Below are 24417 nucleotides of genomic sequence, written 5' to 3'. Positions count from 1 at the left end.
ACGATAACTAGTTTGGACAAGAAGAGAATAGAAGCTTTCGAAATGTGGTGCTACAGAAGAATACTGAAGATAAGGTGGATAGATCACGTAACTAATGAGGAGGTATTGAATAGGATTGGGGAGAAGAGAAGTTTGTGGCACAACTTGACTAGAAGAAGGGATCGGTTGGTAGGACATGTTTTGAGGCATCAAGGGATCACAAATTTAGCATTGGAGGGCAGTGTGGAGGGTAAAAATCGTAGAGGGAGACCGAGAGATGAGTACACTAAGCAGATTCAGAAGGATGTAGGTTGTAGAAGGTACTGGGAGATGAAGCAGCTTGCACAGGATAGAGTAGCATGGAGAGCTGCATCAAACCAGTCTCAGGACTGAAGACAACAACAACAACTAAGAAATTAGATGATGATCTTTCTGAGTGGGGTAGAAGTTAAAAATAAGGAAATTGAAGAGAAAGTCAATACCACTCTTAAGTTGAAACAAGCTGAAGTAGATAAGGAAAAACGGATATTAAATAATGACCTTATCAAGTTATTTACTAGTGAGTTTCAGGCTATTAAAGATAAAGTAATTGAAGAATTACCTAAGTGGTAATGTGAAACAAATTGTAAATTGTCAGAACAAAAATCTTCACGAAATGTATTGACTAAAGACAACCATTCCGAAGCAGGCTTAGGAATAATAAACCCTGTAGTGTAGTAAAATGTAACTGTCGTAGGAGTACACCAAATAAATTTTGTGACTGTTATGGAAATGAAAATGACACTTTTGTCCAAAGAGGGTACTTGTCATCTTTAAAGGTTGAGACAAGCGTATTCAAAAGCAGACAGTTCCCTACCTTTTCAACTGAAAAAGATAACAACCATCCAAAAATTTTCATCAACAATTTTAAGCATATTTTTCCTCACAGTTGGTCTGAACATGATAGATTTCAGTTTATTGTGTCCAAGATCACAGGTGAAGCAGCACTTCGGGCCGCAGAATCGAGTGAGAATAGTAATACATGCACAGAGTTTGAACAACTTTCCTTAGCAAAATACTGGTTGAGTAGCAAACAAGAGAGTGTACTAAAGGAGGTATATCAACTGGAGCTTTACAATAGTAAACAAAGTTCTTTAAGACAGTATTTCGAGAAATACATTAAAAAAAGAAAAACGAGGTACTGGAGTGATCCTGTTTCCCATAGAGAAGTTGTACATATTTTAAAAGGAAAATTACCTATCATGTACGTGAGCAACTTATAAATGTCCCTGACTATGACTTGGAACAGTTTCTGTCTGTAGTCAATTTATCAATATGGTACTAGAAGACGGCCAAGTATGGAATAATAAACAGATGTCTACCTCACAACGTAATAATGATAATACTAATAATACTAACAGTAATGACAACTGAGATACTAAACCTATACTACACGGAGGACAAGCGACATCTTATGGCTATAGTAAAGCTAATAATAATAATAAATATAAACGTAACACCTACTATACTAAAGAAACCTATGGAAATAATAATAATCAGGTGAATCAGTTTAGTACAGGAAAACCAAATCGTAAATGCAGATATAATGATCTGAATAATCAGTATGGTAATTCACGCAGACATGATATATACCCAGAAGACAATCCTGGTAGTATACAACCTTGGAAAGACCCTTTGACACCTGAAGTTCGATGGGTAGACACAAATGTAACTCAATAAGCAGAACAACCACAAGGACCGATACCACTCGGAAAAGGAGCAATAAGGTTGCAAAGGGAACAACTACCAAATTTCGACCATACTGTACGTATTGTTGAAGTACATGAACAACCGAATATGACATCTACCGAAAGATTAAACTAAAACAGGTCACCAAAAGCCTTCCTAGGATGACTGCAGAGGATGAGGAGGGCAGGCATCATTTCAGAGTGAATATACTGAGGTATAATGATGATTTGGACCTAAGGGAGGAACTGGTTAAAGAAACGCCTGACATTTCGAATAAGTGTGGACGAATTCTACAGGCAGTAGTTCAGACAGTAATAAATGGTATTGATGTTGAGATTTTAATTGATACTGGAGCAACTATTAGCATAATGATGCAAGATTGTTTTAAACAGATTATTTGAGGAGCAAAACTGCTTACATTTCCTGTTACTGGATGTATTGAATCTGGAGCATTTATTGCAAAAGCTCAAAAGGTCTCAAAGCAGGCACGAGTCAGCATTATGATGCGAGGGGGCTTCAATAGAAAGTACCTTCTTAATTGTTTCAAGAATGACCGTACCATGTGTTTGCGGTCTAGATTTTGTGTGTGATGCTGGAGCAGTCATCAATTTAAACGAAGGAACATGTACCTTGGACTCTGAAGGTGACATTTTGATAGTCTCCATGATAAAGGGCAAAATAGTCCCGGATCAGTATTGCATGAAGTTAATGGTTAGCTATATTAGTGTTGTTGTTGTTGTTGTCTTCAGTCCTGAGACTGGTTTGATGCAGCTCTCCATGCTACTCTATCCTGTGCAAGCTGCTTCATCTCCCAGTACCTACTGCAACCTACATCCTTCTGAATCTGCTTAGTGTACTCATCTCTTGGTCTCCCTCTACGATTTTTACCCTCCACGCTGCCCTCCAACGCTAAATTTGTGATCCCTTGATGCCTCAAAACATGTCCTACTAACCGATCCCTTCTTCTAGTCAAGTTGTGCCACAAACTTCTCTTCTCCCCAATCCTATTCAATACCTCCTCATTAGTTACGTGATCTATCCACCTTATCTTCAGTATTCTTCTGTAGCACCACATTTCGAAAGCTTCTATTCTCTTCTTGTCCAAACTAGTTATCGTCCATGTTTCACTTCCATACATGGCTACACTCCAAACAAATACTTTCAGAAACGACTTCCTGATACATAAATCTATATTCGATGTTAACAAATTTCTCTTCTTCAGAAACGCTTTCCTTGCCATTGCCAGTCTACATTTTATATCCTCTCTACTTCGACCATCATCAGTTATTTTACTTCCTAAATAGCAAAACTCCTTTACTACTTTAAGTGTCTCATTTCCTAATCTAATTCCCTCAGCATCACCCGATTTAATTTGACTACATTCCATTATCCTCGTTTTGCTTTTGTTGATGTTCATCTTATATCCTCCTTTCAAGACACTGTCCATTCCGTTCAACTGCTCTTCCAAGTCCTTTGCCGTCTCTGACAGAATTACTATGTCATCGGCGAACCTCAATGTTTTTACTTCGTCTCCATGAATTTTAATACCTACTCTGAATTTTTCTTTTGTTTCCTTTACTGCTTGCTCAATATACAGATTGAATAACATCGGGGAGAGGCTACAACCCTGTCTCACTCCTTTCCCAACCACTGCTTCCCTTTCATGCCCCTCGACTTTTATGACTGCCATCTGGTTTCTGTACAAATTGTAAATAGCCTTTCGCTCCCTGTATTTTACCCCTGCCACCTTTAGAATTTGAAAAAGAGTATTCCAGTCAATATTGTCAAAAGCTTTCTCTAAGTCTACAAATGCTAGAAACGTAGGTTTGCCTTTTCTTAATCTTTCTTCTAAGATAAGTCGTAAGGTCAGTATTGCCTCACGTGTTCCAACATTTCGACGGAATCCAAACTGATCCTCCCCGAGGTCCGCATCTACCAGTTTTTCCATTCGTCTGTAAAGAATTCGCGTTAGTATTTTGCAGCTGTGACTTATTAAACTGATAGTTCGGTAATTTTCACATCTGTCAGCACCTGCTTTCTTTGGGATTGGAATTATTATATTCTTCTTGAAGTCTGAGGGTATTTCGCCTGTCTCATACATCTTGCTCACCAGCTGGTAGAGTTTTGTCATGACTGGCTCTCCCAAGGCCGTCAGTAGTTCTAATGGAATGTTGTCTACTCCGGGGGCCTTGTTTCGACTCAGGTCTTTCAGTGCTCTGTCAAACTCTTCACGCAGTATCATATCTCCCATTTCGTCTTCATCTACATCCTCTTCCATTTCCATAATATTGTCCTCAAGTACATCACCCTTGTATAAACCTTCTATATACTCCTTCCACCTTTCTGCCTTTTCCTTCTTTGCTTAGAACTGGGTTGCCATCTGAGCTCTTGATATTCATACACGTGGTTCTCTTCTCTCCAAAGGTCTCTTTAATTTTCCTGTAGGCAGTATCTATCTTACCCCTAGTGAGATAAGCTTCTACATCCTTACATTTGTCCTCTAGCCATCCCTGCTTAGCCATTTTGCACTTCCTGTCGATCTCATTTTTGAGACGCCTGTATTCCTTTTTGCCTGCTTCATTTACTGCATTTTTATATTTTCTCCTTTCATCAATTAAATTCAATATTTCTTCTGTTACCCAAGGATTTCTAGCAGCCCTCGTCTTTTTACCTACTTTATCCTGTGCTGCCTTCACTACTTCATCCCTCAGAGCTACCCATTCTTCTTCTACTGTATTTCTTTCCCCTATTCCTGTCAATTGTCCCCTTATGCTCTCCCTGAAACTCTGTACAACCTCTGGTTCTTTCAGTTCATCCAGGTCCCATCTCCTTAATTTCCCACATTTTTGCAGTTTCTTCAGTTTTAATCTACAGGTCATAACCAATAGATTGTGGTCCGAGTCCACATCTGCCCCTGGAAATGTCTTACAACTTAAAACCTGGTTCCTAAATCTCTGTCTTACCATTATATAATCTATCTGATACCTTTTAGTATCTCCAGGGTTCTTCCACGTATACAACCTTCTTTCATGATTCTTAAACCAAGTGTTAGCTATGATTAAGTTGTGCTCTGTGCAAAATTCTACTAGGCGGCTTCCTCTTTCATTTCTTAGCCCCAATCCATATTCACCTACTATGTTTCCTTCTCTCCCTTTTCCTACACTCGAATTCCAGTCACCCATTACTATTAAATTTTCGTCTCCCTTCACTATCTGAACAATTTCTTTTATTTCATCGTACATTTCTTCAATTTCTTCTTCATCTGCAGAGCTAGTTGGCATATAAACTTGTACTACTGTAGTAGCTGTGGGCTTCGTATCTATCTTGGCCACAATAATGCGTTCACTATGCTGTTTGTAGTAGCTTACCCGCATTCCTATTTTCCTATTCATTATTAAACCTACTCCTGCATTACCCCTATTTGATTTTGTGTTTATAACCCTGTAGTCACCTGACCAGAAGTCCACCGAACTTCACTAATTCCCACTATATCTAACTTTAACCTATCCATTTCCCTTTTTAAATTTTCTAACCTACCTGCCTGATTAAGGGATCTGACATTCCACGCTCCGATCCGTAGAACGCCAGTTTTCTTCCTCCTGATAACGAGATCCTCCTGAGTAGTCCCCGCCCGGAGATCCGAATGGGGGACTATTTTACCTCCGGAATATTTTACCCAAGAGGATGCCATCATCATTTAATCATACAGTAAAGCTGCATGTCCTCGGGAAAAATTATGGCTGTAGTTTCCCCTTGCTTTCAGCCGTTCGCAGTACCAGCACAGCAAGGCCGTTTTGGTTAATGTTGCAAGGCCAGATCAGTCAATCATCCAGACTGTTGCCCCTGCAACTACTGAAAAGGCTGCTGCCCCTCTTCAGGAACCACACGTTTGTCTGGCCTCTCAACAGATACCCCTCCGTTGTGGTTGCACCTACGGTACGGCCATCTGTATCGCTGAGGCACGCAAGCCTCCCCACCAACGGCAAGGTCCATGGTTCATGGGGGGAGAGCTATATTAGTATTGACTGTAATTTAGTTGATGATATTTTCTGTTTTGAATATACTGGAGAAGAAATAAGTCAAGTTTCACTTCAGGAAAAAATCTTCAAGTATGCGTACTTACCTGCAAGTCAACGAGAAGATTTGTGTTGCGTGTTAAGTAATTATCTGCCAGTATTTAGCAAACGTCCCAGAATAATCAGAGGTTTTGAATAAGACATTAAGGCATATCCACACGAATCTTTTTGTCACATTTCCTACTCTGTTCCTTGGTCAAAGAGAGAGGCAGTCAAGAAAGCAATTAACAAAATGTTAGAGTGGGTAATTATAGAGCCCTCTCGTTCTGAATATTGTAGTCCTCTTTTGGAGGTCCTCAAAGCGAATGACGATGTCAGATTAGTGCTAGACGCCGGAGAGATAAGCAAGACAATCATACTGGTACAGACAAGACCTGAAAATTTGCATGAGTTAATTCAGAAATTCTGTAGTGCTGCTTCCTGACATCCCTTGATGTGAGAATTTTGTACTGGCAAACTGAAATCTCAGTTGAATCTCTATAGTATACTGCTTTTATTTTTCTGGTCGGAAGTTACCTATTCACTGTTATGCCAGTTGGACTAAATATTAGTGGAGGTGTATTTATATCGACGCTAGACACTGTACTTGGACGAGATTTGCTAGATAGAGTTACCTTGTAGGTGGACGACCTATTGATCGCTACCGAAACAAGGGAGGAGCATCTCGATCTTCTTGAAAAAGTATTTACGAAATTCTTAGAGTATGGAGTAACAAAAATTTAATGAAATCGAGATTCGCCAGAAGTCAACTGAAGTTCCTAGAACATATAACTGCGCCAGATGGTATTATGCTGAATCCTAAGAAAATGAGTGCTATCAAAGTGTCCCTATCCTAAATGTAAAAAGGAATTAAAATCTTTCATGGGATTAGCATCATTTTTCTGCTGATTTCTGCCTAACCAATTGATCAGCCAAGGATGTTTATTACAGTTATTACAAAAGAGCATCATTTGGAAAGGGACCCCTGAGTGTAGTGAAGCGTTTAACAAGATCCTAGACACTTTAGTTGCTGCCCAGTTTTTACATCATCCGGAACTTGAACAGGATCTTTACATCGCCACTGGTGTTTCTGAAACAGGCCTAGGCGCTACAGTTTTCCAAATGGATGATCCACAAGATATGAATACCATTAAGATTATAGGATTCACAAGTAGAACGCTCTCTAAATGTGAAAGGGCATACTGTACCACAGAGTTAGAAGTACTACGTGTGGTATGGGCGCATAAAAAGTTTAGATATTTTGTCTATGGAAAAAGAATAACCATGAAAAAGAATAACCATATTTTGTGACCATAAAGCTTGGTCTTGGAAGACAATGCTGCCTTTTACACCAGCAGAATCTGGAGAGAGACTATGAAGGAATACAATATTAAACACACAAACACATTACATATCTCCTTTTTATCCCTGGCGGGAATCCAGTCAGAAGAATTTGAAAGGATTTATAATGACTTGCCTCGTACTTATACAGGATATTCGCCCAACCAAGCGATGTGTGGCAAGAATGATTCTCAAGACTGGCTAAAGGGATGACCACAAATTAAAGAAGACAATTTTAATAAAGAGACCTATGCTGTTGGAGAAGAAATATTGTTGAGAGAACATCCAAAGGCCTCGATAAAGAAAAAGTTAAATAAGAAATTGCGGTATTTATAACCTGGACCATGCAGAATAATACAAATTCCCCATGAAGGAAATTATATACTTGCTGACTGTGATTCTAATGTGATAAAAGGGTTATTCCACCACACAGAGATGCAAGAAATATTATCAATGAGAAGACATGTACCACTTATGAAGAGAAACTGAAGGAAAAGAGAACGATAAGAGTACTTACTAATAGGACACCAATATTAGACTTGAGCCACAGAATGAAGATGTATTATTTTGTTCATTATTTTATATGTAGTTAAGAAGATTATTTTATTCAATTATTATTAATTGTAATGTATGTGTTATGGCAAACACACCACGATAATATAATTTAATAAGATTAGAATGAAAAAGGTCACAGAAAAGATAATTTCTGAAAAGAGAAAGAAGCACAAGAGAAAGCAAGGTTAACTGACTTCAAGATGTTTGGTTAAAGAATGCTACACTAGATGCATAAGTATTTTACGTTTATGAATATTGAAGAAATTTTATATGTATTAATAGTTGAAAGTATATTTCATCTATGTATAATGGTGATCAAAGCTAAAGGAAATATGAGAAAGGAATGAAAAGGAAGCTGATGTAGCTGTCTAATTGATGTTATAATCTGGAAAACACAATAAAGCCCGGTCCACACGCAACGATCGGCGCAGATGTCTGTACATGCAAAAGATCGCTGCAAGCCTGCAAATGTGGTGTGTTCACACGACACAAACCCCAATTTACTACTCGCCCGCCATCTGTCGGTGGAGAAAAGAAATATCAGTGGCAAGTGACTATGCTCCCGGAAACGTCAAAAATGTCAGTTATTTAAAATATAGAAATGGAGAAAGTTCTGTTGTAGTCTGTGTTCGCAAGTTGTGCTGCAAAAAACATTCAGACCAACCGCAGGAAACAGAGAAAGCGGTCAAAATGGTGTAGACAGTGGCTACTAAAACGAAAGCAGTTTTCTCACATAAATTTACTGCGAGAGTTGCAGGGCGAACCTAACAACTGGCAAAATTATTTGCGGATGGATGTAGAAACATATAATTATCTCATAAAGCTTGTAACCCCTCATATTGTGAGAAAAAATACTTGTATGAGAAGGGCAATTTCTCCTCATGAACGGCCGGCGGTAACGTTAAGATTCTTAGAAACAGGAAGGAGCTACAAGGGTTTGGAATATCGAAACAAGCATTGATTGAAATAATACCCAACACACATATATATATTTACGCTGTCCTGAAGGATGAGTTCACGAAGACAAGTCGAGTAAATTAAGTCTGTCAAGTTACAGAAAATATTTTTGGTGTTGTAGACGTGTTTGAAACACAGTGGGCCTATATTATTAGAGATTGTATACCTACATAGCCAATAAGCTATGGTTTACTTTGTTTATGAGTAGGCATTTTCAGTTCGCTACTGTGTAGAAGCAACCTGTTACAAACTTTTGTTCTAGGATACAAAACTCCACTCTGGATTCTAGAAAGAGATTTGTTATCTACCTGAAAAGTTTTACTTGTAGTACTGTCGTTGTGAATACTATAGTTGATCTCTAAGTTACTATTGTATGCTTGTGTCTTTTTGTACAGTATGTCTGGCAGCTTAATGGTCTTGTTACTTCTCAGACCAAATCCTGCAGCTTGGCTTCAGATCAGTACTGTTGGGTTCATATTGTAATGGTACAATAGTAAATGTAAAAATGCAGCATTTGTATGACATGCTTGATGCTGTGAAAATGGTTGTTTTTCATGTTTCTACAATACTTATCTACCTCTGTGGTATAAAATGATGGACATGGTCCAAATAAAGAGGGTTTGGTTTTTCATTTTTGCCTTAAAACATTAAATTGTTAAGTTTTTTTAATTTAAACAACTTTTATGAGCAGTCTTTCATAAAACATCGATAATTAAGATTTTTGAAATGGAAACAAATTTTTCACCCAATATATAATTAGAAACAAGAAGACGTACATTATTCATAAGAAATGATGATGAGTTTTATAGTTATGAGATGTAGGTACTCCAAAGTGAAAGAGAAAAAAAATATATTGGGGAGATTTGAACCAATGCATGAATAATCACAATCAGTTCTCATCCCATTATGCTACCAATTGTGCTACATGTTCAGTGTGAGTTTAAATATCTATAGAACACTAGGAAAACTTCAGAGCCAATTATCTCCATAAATTTATGAAAAACATTAAGAAGAGCCTATTTCTCGGCATTGTTTAATCGTGTTTCACTTTGGAACAGAAAGCAGCCTGAGCCATTTTTATACTGCGCATTAACAGCACAACAATCAGAGCACAACACTGCAGAAGCTGTGACTACACGATTTTTGAAATAAAAACTACCTAGTTAAAGTGTGATTAAGAAAACCGTTGATGGCTGTTAATACATTTTAATATCTTAAAGTTTAATTTAACGTAACTTAGTAAAAAGGTATCTAATACATAAGTAGGACCTACTTCCAAGAGCGTAACAACACCAGTGCACATGTGCTACGGCTTCTGACCAATCATCAGGTTTATTCTTATGATGAACGGATTATAATCCATACCTTTATATTGTCATGTGCTTACAATGTTTAATTGCTTATTGTTCTATGCTTAACTGTGTAGGGCATTATCTTGCAATTGCTGCTATGTAATTATTTATGATTATTATCATTAGTTAATTATGCAGTGCATGTATCTTGTATCTAGTGACATTTGCATAAGTTTTTTTTAAACTTTTGATGACACCAGTTGCATATAAAGATGCTCAAAGGTGAATAAAGCATTCCTATTCGTATGGGGCCTAGCATACTTAATATTGAAAATTTACTTTTTAAAAAGATGGTGCCTTTCAGAAATGATAATGTGCTAATAAACACAACCAGAACATTACATTTAACTTGGAAAATATCTGAGGGTGAATAATTAACCCAACTGAAACAGTACCTATGTGGGAAGTTAACCCACCTTTTGTGTCCAAGATTCCCTTTTACAGTGCTGCACTTTCAGCTTGAATACTTGAATCATAAGTCATTGTAACATTTGCAATGATTATAGCATTAAGTTTTTTTCTCATATAACACTTCACTGCAAATATTGACAGAGTATTGTTGATTGAACCTATGTGGAAAGACGACATGATAGAAATACTATGTTAGATTCCATCCAAGTTATTTTCCACCCAATACCAATAGCTTGCATTTCAAGCATGTAGAGCTGCTGGAAATGCAATATTCAAGTCTACATAAATGGATGACTGACAGTCAAAATAATCTGACTATGACATGTTACCTCCAGAGGAGTAAACTTGAAGCTACAGCCCTTACTATGATTGTCAGGAAGGTACTTCCACTCACAGCAGGTGAGTGGAAGTTTTTAACATAGCTGGGTGTAAAAAGTATCCAAACAGTTTGGTTTCATCCCTTCAGATGAAATAGTTTGATGGCAAATAAACAGACTTGATGTTTCAGAAACTATATCATCTATCTTTACATAATGTAATTCCACAACATACATTGCATCAGAAAAACTGAACTTCTAAATATTCATCTACTTACAATACACTTATTGCCACATAACATAGAAAGCTGTATTAGGATATCCTGATTTTTAATAGCAAAATTTACCTCAGAACATAAAGCACGATTGAAAATACATACTGCACATTGAAACAAGTATTCAGTTCCTGAGTTTGAAGCTTGTCTTTAGATGATGAAATATGCTGGCAACAAACAAACGTTGTGTTTTAGGATATCTAGTCGATGTATGACAAAAATACGTGGGATTCATTCTGCTAGTTAAACAGAAACTATACATATTCATCATTGTACAATGTGATGAAACTATTGTAACATGATGAAAACAATTATATTCAAGTACCCCCGTGTTTTGGCAGTGAAAGTTAACTGATATTCTGGTGGAAAAGTCATTTTAACAAGACTTCGCCACTATACAGAGTGTTACAAAAAGGTATGGCCAAACTTTCAGGAAACATTCCTCACACACAAATAAAGAAAAGATGTTATGTGGACATGTTTCCAGAAACGCTTAATTTCCATGTTAGAGCTCATTTTAGTTTCGGCAGTATGTACTGTACTTCCTCGATTCACTGCCATGATTTCATACAGGATACTCTACCTGTGCTGCTAGAACATGTACCTTTACAAGTACGACACAACATGTGGTTCATGCACGATGGAGCTCCTGCACATTTCAGTCGAAGTGTTCGTAGCTTCTCAACAACAGATTCGGTGATCGATGGATTGGTAGAGGCGGACCAATTCCATGGCCTCCAAGCTCTCCTGACCTCAACTCTCTTGACTTTCATCTATGGGGGCATTTGAAAGCTCTTGTCTACGCAACCCCGGTACCAAATGTAGAGACTCTTCGTGCTCGTATTGTGGACAGCTGTGATACAATATGCCATTCTCCAGGGCTGCATCAGGGATTCCATGCAACGGAGGGTGGATGCATGTATCTTCGCTAACGGAGGACATTTTGAACATTTTCTGTAACAAAGTGTTTAAAGTCATGCTGGTATGTTCTGCTGCTGTGTGTTTCAATTCCATGATTTATGTGATTTGAAGAGAAGTAATAAAATGAGCTCTAACATGGAAAGTAAGTGTTTCCGGACACATGTCCACATAACATAGAAACTTTCTTTGTGTGTGAGGAATGTTTCCTGAAAGTTTGGCTGTACCTTTTTGTAACACCCTGTATAACGTGAGTTGTATAAGAGGAGTTGCTGATGCACTTTTTCCCCTCCTACTGCACCACACATAAACATATATAAAGTAAATAGACACAATAAAAATTGTGTCTATCTACAAACGCTTTCTCATTTGGTAAGTCACAGCATCTTTGTTTTTTATATATTTTTCCCATGTCGAATGTTTTTCTATTATATTCATATATAAAGTAATCTAGATGTGATTCCCATAGTTGTCAATGTGAGTAGGTTAGCACTAGCTACGAAATTTGATGTAATTCTCATTCAAGATGTGATTTATAGAACGTGATGTGTGAATGCATGAACAGACTGAGTGAACTGCTTTTCAATAGGTGCTATATGAACACAAGTTTTTTCTGTGTTTGTATGTATTGTTATTTTTCAGGTTCTTTTATTTATACCTGATTGATACAAACTATTTTAGTTCCACTACTGTTTCCTTAAACTAATAGCTGGAACTGGTATATACTTAACGAATATAGTACTAAAGTGCCAAAACTATGCCACTGGTAGGACCTTTTCCACACTCATATAGTGTTGGCTTTTTTTTCATGGGAACCTAAAGCAAAGTTGATAAATCATATCATTTTATTTGTGTTTTTGTAGGAAGACAGCACAGTGACACAGCCTTTGAGACAGAACCAGAACCAGAACCAGAAACTTGCACCTATCCTGAGGTCCAGTGGTTCATGTGAGAGTGCAAGTGATAATGGCAGTGAGAGCAGTAGTGACAGCCACAAAAATGAGGAGCAGTCAGGAAACCTGGTAAGAAAAGAAATTTTCTTGAGTCAGATACAGATATAAACATTTTTCCACCTAACAAATGGCAGCCAACAAAGACAATAGCGGAAATGCTGTGACACCAATGTTCACAGTCTGGCATGAGAAAGAATATGCTTCAAAGGAATAAACTCAATTGAAACACAGACAAAATGGGACTATATGGGACAGAAAAGATGTTTGCTAGCAGTGGGCAAGAGTGTCGCCAAAGGACAATAATAATAGAGTAGAGAGGTGAGAAGGTAACAGGTGACAGAAAAATGGACAGTGAAAGATAAGAGGGTGAGAAGAAGAAACTGAGGAAGAAAATACGTGAAACTGTGAATTTTGACAATCTAGCTGTAAATAAATGCCACTAGAGTGAAGACTGGTGGGAGGAATGATTGATGGGAATTTGGGTTTTCCACATCCTTGGGGGTTACAAAGCAGGTATTCCTATTCTCTTTCAAAGAGTGTAGTCATTTTGTGATGGCACTCACCTGGTTTGAGCCTCATCTTCTTGTTCTCACCAGTACATAAGTTTGTTATCCTGTAACTGAAAACGTTTTAGGTACTGAACAATGTTATACAATAATGGACACCCCACCTCCAGCTTTTTTCAACTTGATCCCATATTTACTAACTTTAAATTGACCTGTTGGACAGTGAGCAGTTTTCTTACACTCGTATTCACATGTCTAGAGAACCAGGCTGGTTTCAGTAGCAATATCTTGTCATAACCCTCATTCCACAAATCACGGTTGATACAAACAGCAGGCTGAGTATCGTTCTGTAGGAAATTGGTAAACATTGTTTATACCGGCATCAATCGAAGTGGTTCACACAGGTAAGTCATTGACACATGTTGACAACAAAAGTAATGCAGGACTGTTAATTTTTTTGTGTTAGGTGGCAGACAGGCTTTTATACCTTTCACTGCTTAGCTTGATCCAGATAAGCAAAAACTTGCATCAAAATTTGAACTAAGTGCTGCATAAATGCAGATACTGCCACAGAGATGGTAGCACAATGTTAGCGGTACGCAGAATCGATACATAGATGTTAACACAGTAATGGCTAGCCACATACTCAAGATTGTCAGGTGGGGCAGGCTATTTTAAGACTTGTGTTCATATCTTGGAAAGTACTTATTTGTTTATGAAACTGTTAGGTGTAGATTTACTAATTTAGATGAGCTGAAGGTTCAGGTCATAGTTAGGTTTATGTAATAAGTAGTTATTAGGTAAATGTAAAATGTACTCACCAAGCAGTGCTAAGTGAACACACATACACAAAAGGATTTAACTTTTGCAAGCTTTCAGAGCCAGTGGCCCCTTCCTTTGGCAGAAGAGTTGAAGGGGAAGGAAGAGGGGTGAAGGAAAAGGACTGGAGAGATTTAGGAAAAGCGGTACAATTCAGAAAAGTCACCCAGAATCCCAGTTCAGTGGAGGCTTACTGGACTTACTGGACCTCTCCAGTTCTTTTCCTTCACTCCTCTTCCTTCCTCTTCATCTCTTCTACTATAAGAAGGAGCCATGGCAACAGAAACTTCCAAAAGTTTAAACTTGTGTGTGTGTGTGTGTGTGTGTGTGTGTGTGTGTGTGTGTGTGTGTGTGTGTGTGTTCTCCTGCTCCCACTTGGTGAGGAGATTTTTTATCTACCAATTTACATTATACTGTCAATAATCGAATAGTCCATTATATTTTGGGCACGCAGCCACACAGTTAAAATTTCCTCCACTGATACTTCGGCCGTGTATCATCCAGCCATCCTCAGAGTAAGTCGCAAGACTGATGACAAGGTGCCAAGCACGGCCTTATATGCTCCACCATTGCAGTACTGCGCATGTGGGTCACAGATGCTGGTCGGCGGCAAAGAGTTAGGCTTACACATGTGCCGTCTGTGGCGAAGGAATCCAGACATTCAATTCGCTTATCAATATATGTTCGGCGGCGATGACACCGTGATGACTTCTCTGCAGTTGAATTACCCCAAGAGCCAGATTCCATGCTTTGTCCTAATTAAAACTATTATCTCTATTTATTTTACAAGAGTAGTGAGACGTATGGGAACGAACAGTACAAGAATACGGGATGAAATTTAGTATAAGTAAGAGTAAGATGATTACCACAGCAAGAAAGGAGGAGAGAGGAACAACAGGAATAACAATTATTGGGGAACGATTGAGGAGAGTGGAGAGTTTCAAGTACCTAGGAAGCCTGATACAGAAATATGGAAAAAAAGACGGAGAAATAAACAAGCGGATGAGAAAAGCAGAAGCAGTTTGGAAGAGTGTCAGAAGCCTGATATGGAGCAAAGATGAATCCCAAATCAATAAAAAGGTTATATATTATGTCCCAATCCTGGCAACTGCATCAGAAATCTGGATTATGAAAGGAAGAGAGAGAAGCAGAGTGAGATGAAATTCTTGAGAAACAGTATTGGAGTGACAAAGATAGACAGGTTAAGAAATGAGAGTATCAGAGAGCTAATGAAGGTGGAACCATTACAGGAGGAGATAGAGAAATCAAGGCTGAGAAGGTATGGACACGTTAAGAGAATGGAGGAGAAGAAGATACCAGGAGGATACACAAGATGAAACTGGAAGGAAAGAGACCAAGAGGAAGACTGAGAGACAGATGTGCGTAGAGGAATGCATCCAGAAGAAAGGAGAAGCCTGGACCAAGGTGAAGACAGAGAGATGATGGCAAGACAGAAGACGATGGAGAGGCCTGTGTTCCATACAGACTCGGCCAGAGGCTGGAAACTGGCCAAGATGATGATCTCTATTTATTAAATTATTAGCTAATCTAATTTCTATAGCTATAGTTCAGTGAACTACAATGATGTGAAGATTTTAACATTCACCTCTTAGTTTTGGGATTCTGTCTTCAAGGAAGCTATAGGAATTAGATCAGCTAATAACTTAATAAATGGCTTTAATTTGGACAGAGCATGGAATCTAGCTCTATGGGTAATCAAACTGCGGAGAAGTCATCATAGTGTCATCACCGCCGAACAAACATCGATAAGCGAATCGAAAGTCTGTATGGCTTCACCACAGGTGGTGCATGTGTAAGTGTATCTCTTTGCCACTGACCACTGTCTGTGACCCACACGTGCAGTACTGCCGTGGTGGAGCATATAAAGCCATGCTTGGCACCTTGTTGTCAGTCTTGTGGCTCACTCTGTGAATGACCGGGCAATACGCGACCAAAGTATCCCTGGAAGAAATTTTATTTGTGCTGCTGCATGCCCAAAATTTAATGAACTATTCATTATGTTGCGATTAATTGAAAATGCAAAATGATTCATTATTTTCGTTGTTATAATAAGTAGGTAGTTAGCAAAATACAAAGGATTACAGAACTGTTTTGTGTGTCTATGCTGGGAATTATCTGTTTACACACACAGTTGCCATATTTGAGATTATGATAATTTATGCAAGTTCCTAACCAATGGTTGAATCCATTAATGATGGGAGTCATTCTGTCAATAAAAATTAAGGCAACCAAAGTATGATGGTAAGTTTGTGTATTAAACAGGTAGAACAGCACAGAAGGTAACATCAATTTTTGGTGTGTCAAGACTTAATGCTAATTATCTTTTAATGTAAATGGATAGATAAAAGAACCTACTCACGAAGCAGTGCTAGGGGAACATACACACAAAAGGATTTAACTTTTACAAGCTTTCAGAGCCAGTGGCTCCTTCTGGCAGAAGAGATGAAGGGGAAGGAAGAGGGGTGAACGAAAAGAACTGAAGAGGTTCAGAGAAAGGAGTACTGATTAGGGAAGTCATCCAGAACCCCAGGTCAGGGGAAACTTACCGGACAGGGTGAGAAAGAAAAAGTTAAATCCTTATGTGCGTATGTTCCCTTCCGCTGCTTGATGAGTAGATTTTTTTTTTATTTTTTTTTTAATTTTTTTTTATTTTTTTGTAATCTATCCATTTACATTATATTGCCAATAATTGATTATCTTCATTGTCATATTATATTTTCATTGTTATATTTGTAATTATCTTTTAAGTTATATAATTTCTGGAACATTTAAGAAAATGTTAATTTAAAGTTTGGACTCGTAGCTTTTTAATGCTATGTGTCGGTATTTTGAAAACTACCGATTAGCTCAATCACAAACTATCATTGCATGCCAGTTCCATTATGATAATTTCAGTTATTCCTTAATTCTAATGAGTATGAATTCCAGTAAAACTAAATACATTGCTGTAGTCAACATACTGAAAATTATCATCTGAATATTGAATCTGCAGGAAATATTGTCTGAAAACATTTTGATATATATATATAGTGTGTGTGTGTGTAACTAAACTCAAAATGGAAAATGAGAGAAAAATATGTATCTGGTTATTAATAGGAGTGCAACAATAGTAGGTGGAAGTATTGCATCTTTCTTTGTTTCAGTTTATTATGGGTTTAAACTTTAGCTGGTCTGGTTTCTCTGCTGGCATTGTTCTAATGACAGGGTTGCCTGACCATAACTCTTAATCTGACCTGACATGGTGCTTAGAACAGCAGCAGTGCATGATGAAAGTGGCAACTGGGTGGGGATAAGGAGGAGGCTAGGACGGGGAGGGGGAGGGACAGTAGGGTAGGGGTGGTGGACAGTGACGTGCAGCTGGGGAGCATGCAGGGATGAGGTGGACAGAGGGTAGGGCAGCTACATGCAGTCAGGAGGTTAGACGGTGGTGGGGGGGGGGGGGGGGGGGGGGGGGTAGTGGGAAAGGAGAGAAGTAAAAAGTCTCAGTGTGATGGTGGAATGTGTAGGCTGTGTAGTGCTGGAATGGGAACCGGGAAGGAGCTGGATGGAAGAGGACAGTGACTAACGAAGGTTGAGGCCAGGAGGGTTACAGAAAGGTAAGATATATTGCAGGGAAAGTTTTCACTTGCTCAATTCAGAAAAGCTGGTGTTGGTGGGAAGGATCCATATGGCACAGACTGTGAAGCAGTCATAGAAATGAAGGATGTCATGTTTGTCAGCGTCTTCAGCACCAGGGTGGTCCACTTGTTTCTTAGCCACAGTTTGTCAGTGGCCATTCATGCGGACAGACAGGTGTTTTTTTTTTTTTTTTTTTTTTTTTTTTTTTTTTTTTTTTTTTTTTTTTTTCATTCCCACATAGAAAGCAGCACAGTTGATGCAGCTTAGCTTGTAGATCACGACTGGTTTCACAGGTAGCCCTACCTTTAATGGTATAGGTGAGGTTTGTGACCAGACTGGAGTAGGTGGTGGTGGGAGGATGTATGGGACAGGTCTCGCATCTAGGTCTATTACAGTGGTATGAGCCATGAGGTAAGGGGTTGGGAGCAGGGGATATGTAGGGATGGAAGAGTATATTGTGTAGGCTTGGTGGATTGTGGAATACCACTGTGGGAGAGTTGGGAAGGGTAGTGGGCATGATGTGTGGTAGTCGAAACGCTGGTTGCTCCAGTCCTGGGTAGTACTTAGCTACAAGGGGAAAGGTCCTCTGTGGCCAGACGGTGGGACTTCGGGAGGTGGTGGGAGACTGGAAAGATAAGGCACGGGAGATTTGTTTTTGTGCAAGGTTGGAAGGATAATTATGGTCTATAAAGGCTTCAGTGAGACTCTCAGTATATTTCAAGAGGAACCACTCGTCACTGCAGATGCGACAACCACTGATAGCTAGGCTGCATGGAAGGGACTTCTTGGTATGGAATGGGTGGCAGCTGTCGAAGTGGAGGTATTGCTGCTGGTTAGTATGTTTCATATGGGTGGAGGTACTGATGTAGCCATCTTTGAGGTGGAGGTCAACATGTAGGAAGGTGGCTTGTTGGGTTGAGTAGGACCAGGTGAAGCACATGGGGGAGAGGTTGTTGAGGTTCTGGAGGAATGTAGAGAGGGTGTTCTCACCCTCGATCTGAATCGCAAAGATGTCATCAGTGAATCTGAACCAGGTGAGGGGTTTAGGATTCTGGATGCTTGGGAAGGATTCCTCTAGATGGCTCATGGCCCATGAACAGGTTGGCATAGGATGGTGCCATGCGGGTGCCCATAGCTATACCAGAATTTGTTTATAGGTAATCCCTTCCAAGGAGAAGTGGACAGGAACAGTGGAGAATCAGTGGAGGAAATGGTAGGTATCTTTTATATAGTAGGGTATGTTATGGGTAATAGGTTGAAGGTGTTGGTCTACAAAAGTGGAAATTCTCTCAGTGGGGCCACAGTAACTGGCCACCATGGAACATCTTGGATGTTTGGGTTTATGGACTTTAGGAAGCAAGTAGAAGGTAGGAGTGCAGGGAGTAGTGGTGGTGAGCAGAGAGATGTACTCTGGGGAATGGTTCTGGGATGGGCCTAAGGATTTGAGGAGGTCTGCTGGATTTGTGTAATGGGGTCACAGTGGCAGGGTTTGTAGGTGGACGTATCTGATAGCAGGGGGAGTCCTTCTGCCAGGTAATCCGTATGGTTCAAGACAATAGTGGTGGAGCCTTTGTCCGCAGGTAGGATTATAAGGTTGGGATCAGTTTTTAGATCGTGGACTGATGTTCTTACTGTGGGTGTGAGGTTAGTTTTTTATATATTATTGAGGAAAAAGACCTTGTTTCACAAAGCGCCTAGCATCCAGCGTATGTTGGTCTATCAATTACTCATATGATTTTGAACGCATCCCTGTTGGTTTTTGAACAAATTGTAAGTTGATTTCTGAATGAATCATAAGTTGATTTTTGAATGCGTGCATAGTGTATGTGATGTCTCTGGCAATCTCTGGTGATATCCCCATAGCATCCAGAAGTAAACTTACCTGCAGACAAAAGCGGATGGGTCTGTACGAGTTGAGCGGAATAAAACCGAACGGGTGAATGCCAGTCGCTGTTTATGTGGTTGACTGGTTTTGCAAATGATCAGCGTTGTTATAATTACTAGCGAAATCCATAGATTCAGACTACCAGTGTGGAAATAAACGACTAACAGGAATACGTATTGTCTTTTCTGTGTATCCAAGAGAATGAATTTTGACAGAAAATTTTTGGCCAGACCGCTACACTACTAAGGGCCAGTCATACAGTCCCCGGCTAAGATTGTTTGTTAGGCAGAGGAAGGAGAAGAAACGACTCACACAAATTTTGGAAAAATATGACAATTCCAAACTTATATAAAAATTTCGTACAACTACTCTTCAATCTCATGCTTCAGAAGCTAAAGAGTATGAATGAAATGTGAAACTATTTCCTAACATAAAACTTTTTGCTTTTAGTAGCCGAGCGGTCTAAGACACTGCAGTCATGGACTGTGCGGCTGGTTCCGGTGGAGGTTCGAGTCCTCCCTCGGGCATGGGTATGAGTGTTTGTCCTTAGGATAATTTAGGTCAAGTTGTGTGTAAGCTTAGGGACTGATGACCTTAGCAGTTAAGTTCCATAAGGTTTCACACACATAAGAAAACTTAGTAGGCCTAATAGGCATATGATAATGGTACTTCATGAATCGTATTCTGTCGTGTTATAAAAATGACAATTTGTGGCAAAACAGTCTCATTTATTTGGTGTGTGTAACAATTGTTGCAATATTAGGCGGGCTTATTTCATTTTATCCAGCAGACAGTGACAAAATACGTGTAATCAGATCAGAAAACCACACCAGAGTTGGGTACTATTTGTATTAGCAGCTTTTCTAGTATTAGACAACGACATTTCGTTTTTTCATGTGGCAAAACTTTCACGAACTTTGATGAGGTAATAGATTCTTTCCCAGAAAGGAAAGTACACCACATAAAGCTGTGGCAAGGTTAAAAAAAAGCTAGGACTTACTGTCTTGCTTGTCTCGTGTCTTAATTTTGTGTCACACAAAACAGCAAGCTATTAGATAATAGGCAGTAAAAAGTGCAAATTTTCTGAAGAGTTCTTGTTCTCCCGATTACAATTAATCCCATTCGCTATTAATTGCAAGAATTTTTTTAAAGAGGGGCAGTCTGTCAAACCGGCCCACTGGGAGCAGGAGAGGCACCACAGGAGAATTTAATTTCCACTGGCCTGAATATAGTTTGATGGCACCCATTACAATTACACACTTTAATTCCACAGAGCAAAATACAGAGTTGTGCGATGGAAGAATGCTGTGTGAAGAGGCGTGGCACTGCACTTCGGCACACTTAAGACCAAATAACGTGTCTTACGTTCCCTCGAATATACATGTTTTATGTATCAGATTCTTCCGAAAGATGTGAGCTACAAAATGAAGATATTCTTGAAAAGTTGATTTTTTAAATTTTTGGCGTCCTACCTCAAACGCTCGAGGGAGGGGTAGCGCCACTATCTAATATTGCCGCGGTTTGGAAATAACGTAGATCTGGAGCTGATGCGCAGAGCAGTCTGAGTTGTAGTGGGGAGGGGGTAGTCTCCATGTGGCCCGTGTTTACGTTAAGTGATTTTGCTGTTTCCTCTTCGTTTGTTGCCCTCACGTCAAATGAAAACAAAACGGATTTCTGTGGCCTGGAGCTATAAGGTGAATTTAAATTATTGAAGAGTCTCCTTCATTATCCCCTACGCTCCTCGAAGTATGGGACCTCAACATCATCATCAAAATATGTTATTAGTTTCAGATTTTATTTTGTTTATGCCTTTCTGACAGTCAAGCGTTAATTTCCTTGCAGAACAATGAAGTTATTTTCATTATTTTTTTTTTAAAAAAAGAAATTTAACTTTTATTAATCTTTTCCCCTGAGGCAGTCAATTTATTTGAAACGAAAAGTTTAATTCCACAATTTTGGCTAGTTTCAACTGTTCACTGTATTTCAAGTTGACGTTTTCATCTTCTAGCACGTATGGCATTATGCCATAATAAAGAACCAAACATGAGATAATACAGTACTGGTACTCCAAGAAAATTTACATCTGAATCTGGACATACGAATGTGCACTTTAAGCTGGGTTATGATTTTAGTATGGTCCACAAAATTCCCATGCTCTTGGAGTATTCTCTAATGTCTTGTTTCTTTTATAACATAATGTAAGATTTTTAATGTTTTAGACATACGGGCTTCCTACGCCATCATAGCTGTGCAAGCATGGCGACGCTCTGGCAACTGCTGAAGCAAATCAATTTCTAACAGGTCATGGGAAAATATTCCAAATGGTTGTTTGAAAAGCGTTACTTTCAAAGTAAATTTCCGTTTGCGCAAGATGAACGCTGTGCACGAATGTCCGATGAACTACTTAAATCACATAGCATTTGACTCTCATTCAAAAATCAAATCTTTGGGGAAGACCATTTAGAATATTTTTGAGCCCAGAAGATTAGACATTTATGCCGTTGTTAAAAATTTTAGTGGCACATTTGCGTGATGTATCCTAAAGCGTAACCCGCGCAAAAAATATCAACATTATGTGTGAAAGTTTAGCTTCTTGCAACTTATTAATCTTACAGACCAATATTATACATCTACATCTATATGGTTACTCTGCAATTCACACTTAAGTGCCAGCCAGAGGCAACACTATCTATATTAAGTTAAACCATTTTCCTATCTGTGTCTTCACGCTACTTAACAGTGATGTTGCTATTGGCTGACTACATCACGTGTCCTATGCTCTGAATATCCTCTCTCATCGGCTGGCGAGATCGCTTGACATGAGCTACGACTGGCTTAAAAAAGCGCATCGCAGTCTCGATTTCAAATTCGAATTTATACTTTTGTAATGCGAAAATATGCAGTGTACATGTTGCTGCACATCAGACAACTTTTCAAAATGTGTTTTTTCCCCCTGAGCTTTCTAAAGTGCATGGAAATTCTAAGCCGGTATATAAAACCACAACCATTGAAAGAATTGATAAGTTTTACAGTTCCGAGGAAGAGTATAGTGTTACTTAACATGGTAAAAGTGTGTTTTAATACAGGAGAAAGTGTATTTTTAACCGGATAATCCGGAAAAAATCTGGGAATTTTTTTTCCTTGCCCACATATACCCCCTGTTATTAGAATCCCTAACTTTTTAAACAGTTGCCTATGTGAAGTTTGAAGCTGGTAGAAGCTGGAGACTAGATATCTTTTCAGCATGAATACTTTGAAGCTAAGTGTGCAATTGTGGTAGTAAATTACTCCAAATGATATTAATGGATAGAAATGTGCAGTGTAAGCCTATTTTCTTTATCTCTAATGATCTTGTTGCTCATTGTTAAATATTCTGTTTCAAGTGTCTCTCTCTCTCTCTCTCTCTATCTCCCTCTCCCCCTCTCCCTCCCCCTCCCCCTCCCCCTCCCCCTCTCCCTCTCTCTCTCTCTCTCTCTCTCTCTCTCTCTCTCTCTCTCTCTCTCTCTCTCTCTCTCTCTCTATCTATCTATCTCTCTATCTATCTATCAACTATTGTTGGTCTTCTCACAACAGTCATTATATTTTTTAACCATGTAATTGAACTTTTGGTACATACTTTGTACTCGTTAAATTTGACATGGCCTCTTTATATGCTGTACACTGCCCCACTCCATTCCATGTGGTGAGACATGCTCTTTATTCATTCTGTTTTCTGTGTTCTGGAATTCAATCTTTGATCATGATTTTGTAGAATCCAGCGCATCTAAGCACAAGTTATCTGAGCACAAATGTTAATTAACATTCTTTGTACTCATTGATTTCTTGTGAGATGTGGAAAGCCATCAGTTTGGAGCCCAGTTGATATGAACTTAATCAGTAATATTCTGTGCTTAAGTAGTTCTCAGGGTGTTGTAATAATTTTACCTTATTTTGTTATAGATTTCATCATCTGTCACAGTAGACATACAGAATTATGTAGCTCAAGAAGAGACAGATATAGTTGATGCTGAATCAACTCCTGTCAGCGAATGTAACAAGGTTTCACAACAGGAAGTGAAACGTAGGTATTTAGCATTGTTTTATATGCATGTTAGACAAGGCTGACTGAACAAAAATATATTGATTTTGTTAATATGGCATGTCACTTTAGTTTTGTCTTTCACCTATAACATATGCAGTCTTATTTCAGTGTCTCAAACTACGTTTTCATCAAATTTGAAAACAGAAAAGTCACAAACGGGACATAGATCAAACTAAAGTTAACAACCACCAATTATTAATTGTTAATAGTTACTAAACATTTCAAGGACAGTTGGGAGCGCTAAAAGTGTGCCATGTGAATGCATATGTGCATGTTCATCTTGCATGATTTCAAAAGTGAGGCATTATTATTATTATTATTTCTTAATGCACACAGACACTGGAGTAGCACTATTTATTTTAATGGTACATCAAATAAAGGGTACTCAGAAAATCAATATCTTCTAATTTATTTTTCAATATAATTTCCACTATCTTAATTGAGTCCTGGGAATAAAGAGAGCACTAGTCACTGCCATTCATAAAAAGTCTAAGAGAACTGTTTGACAAAATTACAGACCAATATCCATAACACACACCCACGTGTTAGAGTATACTAGAGGTTCTAAGCTCAAACACAACCAATTTTTCTGTGAATAATTGAAGCTTCTCTCAGAGAATAAGCACAGGTTCAGCAAAAATCAAGT

General features: G+C 38.7%; 1 protein-coding gene across 3 annotated transcripts in view; it reads left to right on the top strand.

Moving 5' to 3' along the window:
* LOC126284213 (X-linked retinitis pigmentosa GTPase regulator-like) overlaps positions 1–24417 on the top strand; it is a 277559-nt gene that overhangs the window by 183656 nt on the left and 69486 nt on the right. For all 3 annotated transcript variants that reach the window (XM_049982982.1, XM_049982984.1, XM_049982983.1), the window contains 2 exons: positions 12752–12910; positions 23630–23750. In XM_049982982.1, coding sequence (XP_049838939.1) covers positions 12752–12910; positions 23630–23750 — 280 coding nt within the window. The remainder of the gene's footprint in view (positions 1–12751; positions 12911–23629; positions 23751–24417) is intronic.

The sequence above is a fragment of the Schistocerca gregaria genome, chromosome 8 (genome assembly GCF_023897955.1).
Source record: "Schistocerca gregaria isolate iqSchGreg1 chromosome 8, iqSchGreg1.2, whole genome shotgun sequence".
Taxonomy (NCBI): domain Eukaryota; kingdom Metazoa; phylum Arthropoda; class Insecta; order Orthoptera; family Acrididae; genus Schistocerca; species Schistocerca gregaria.
This window is presented reverse-complemented; position numbering and strand designations above follow the sequence as displayed.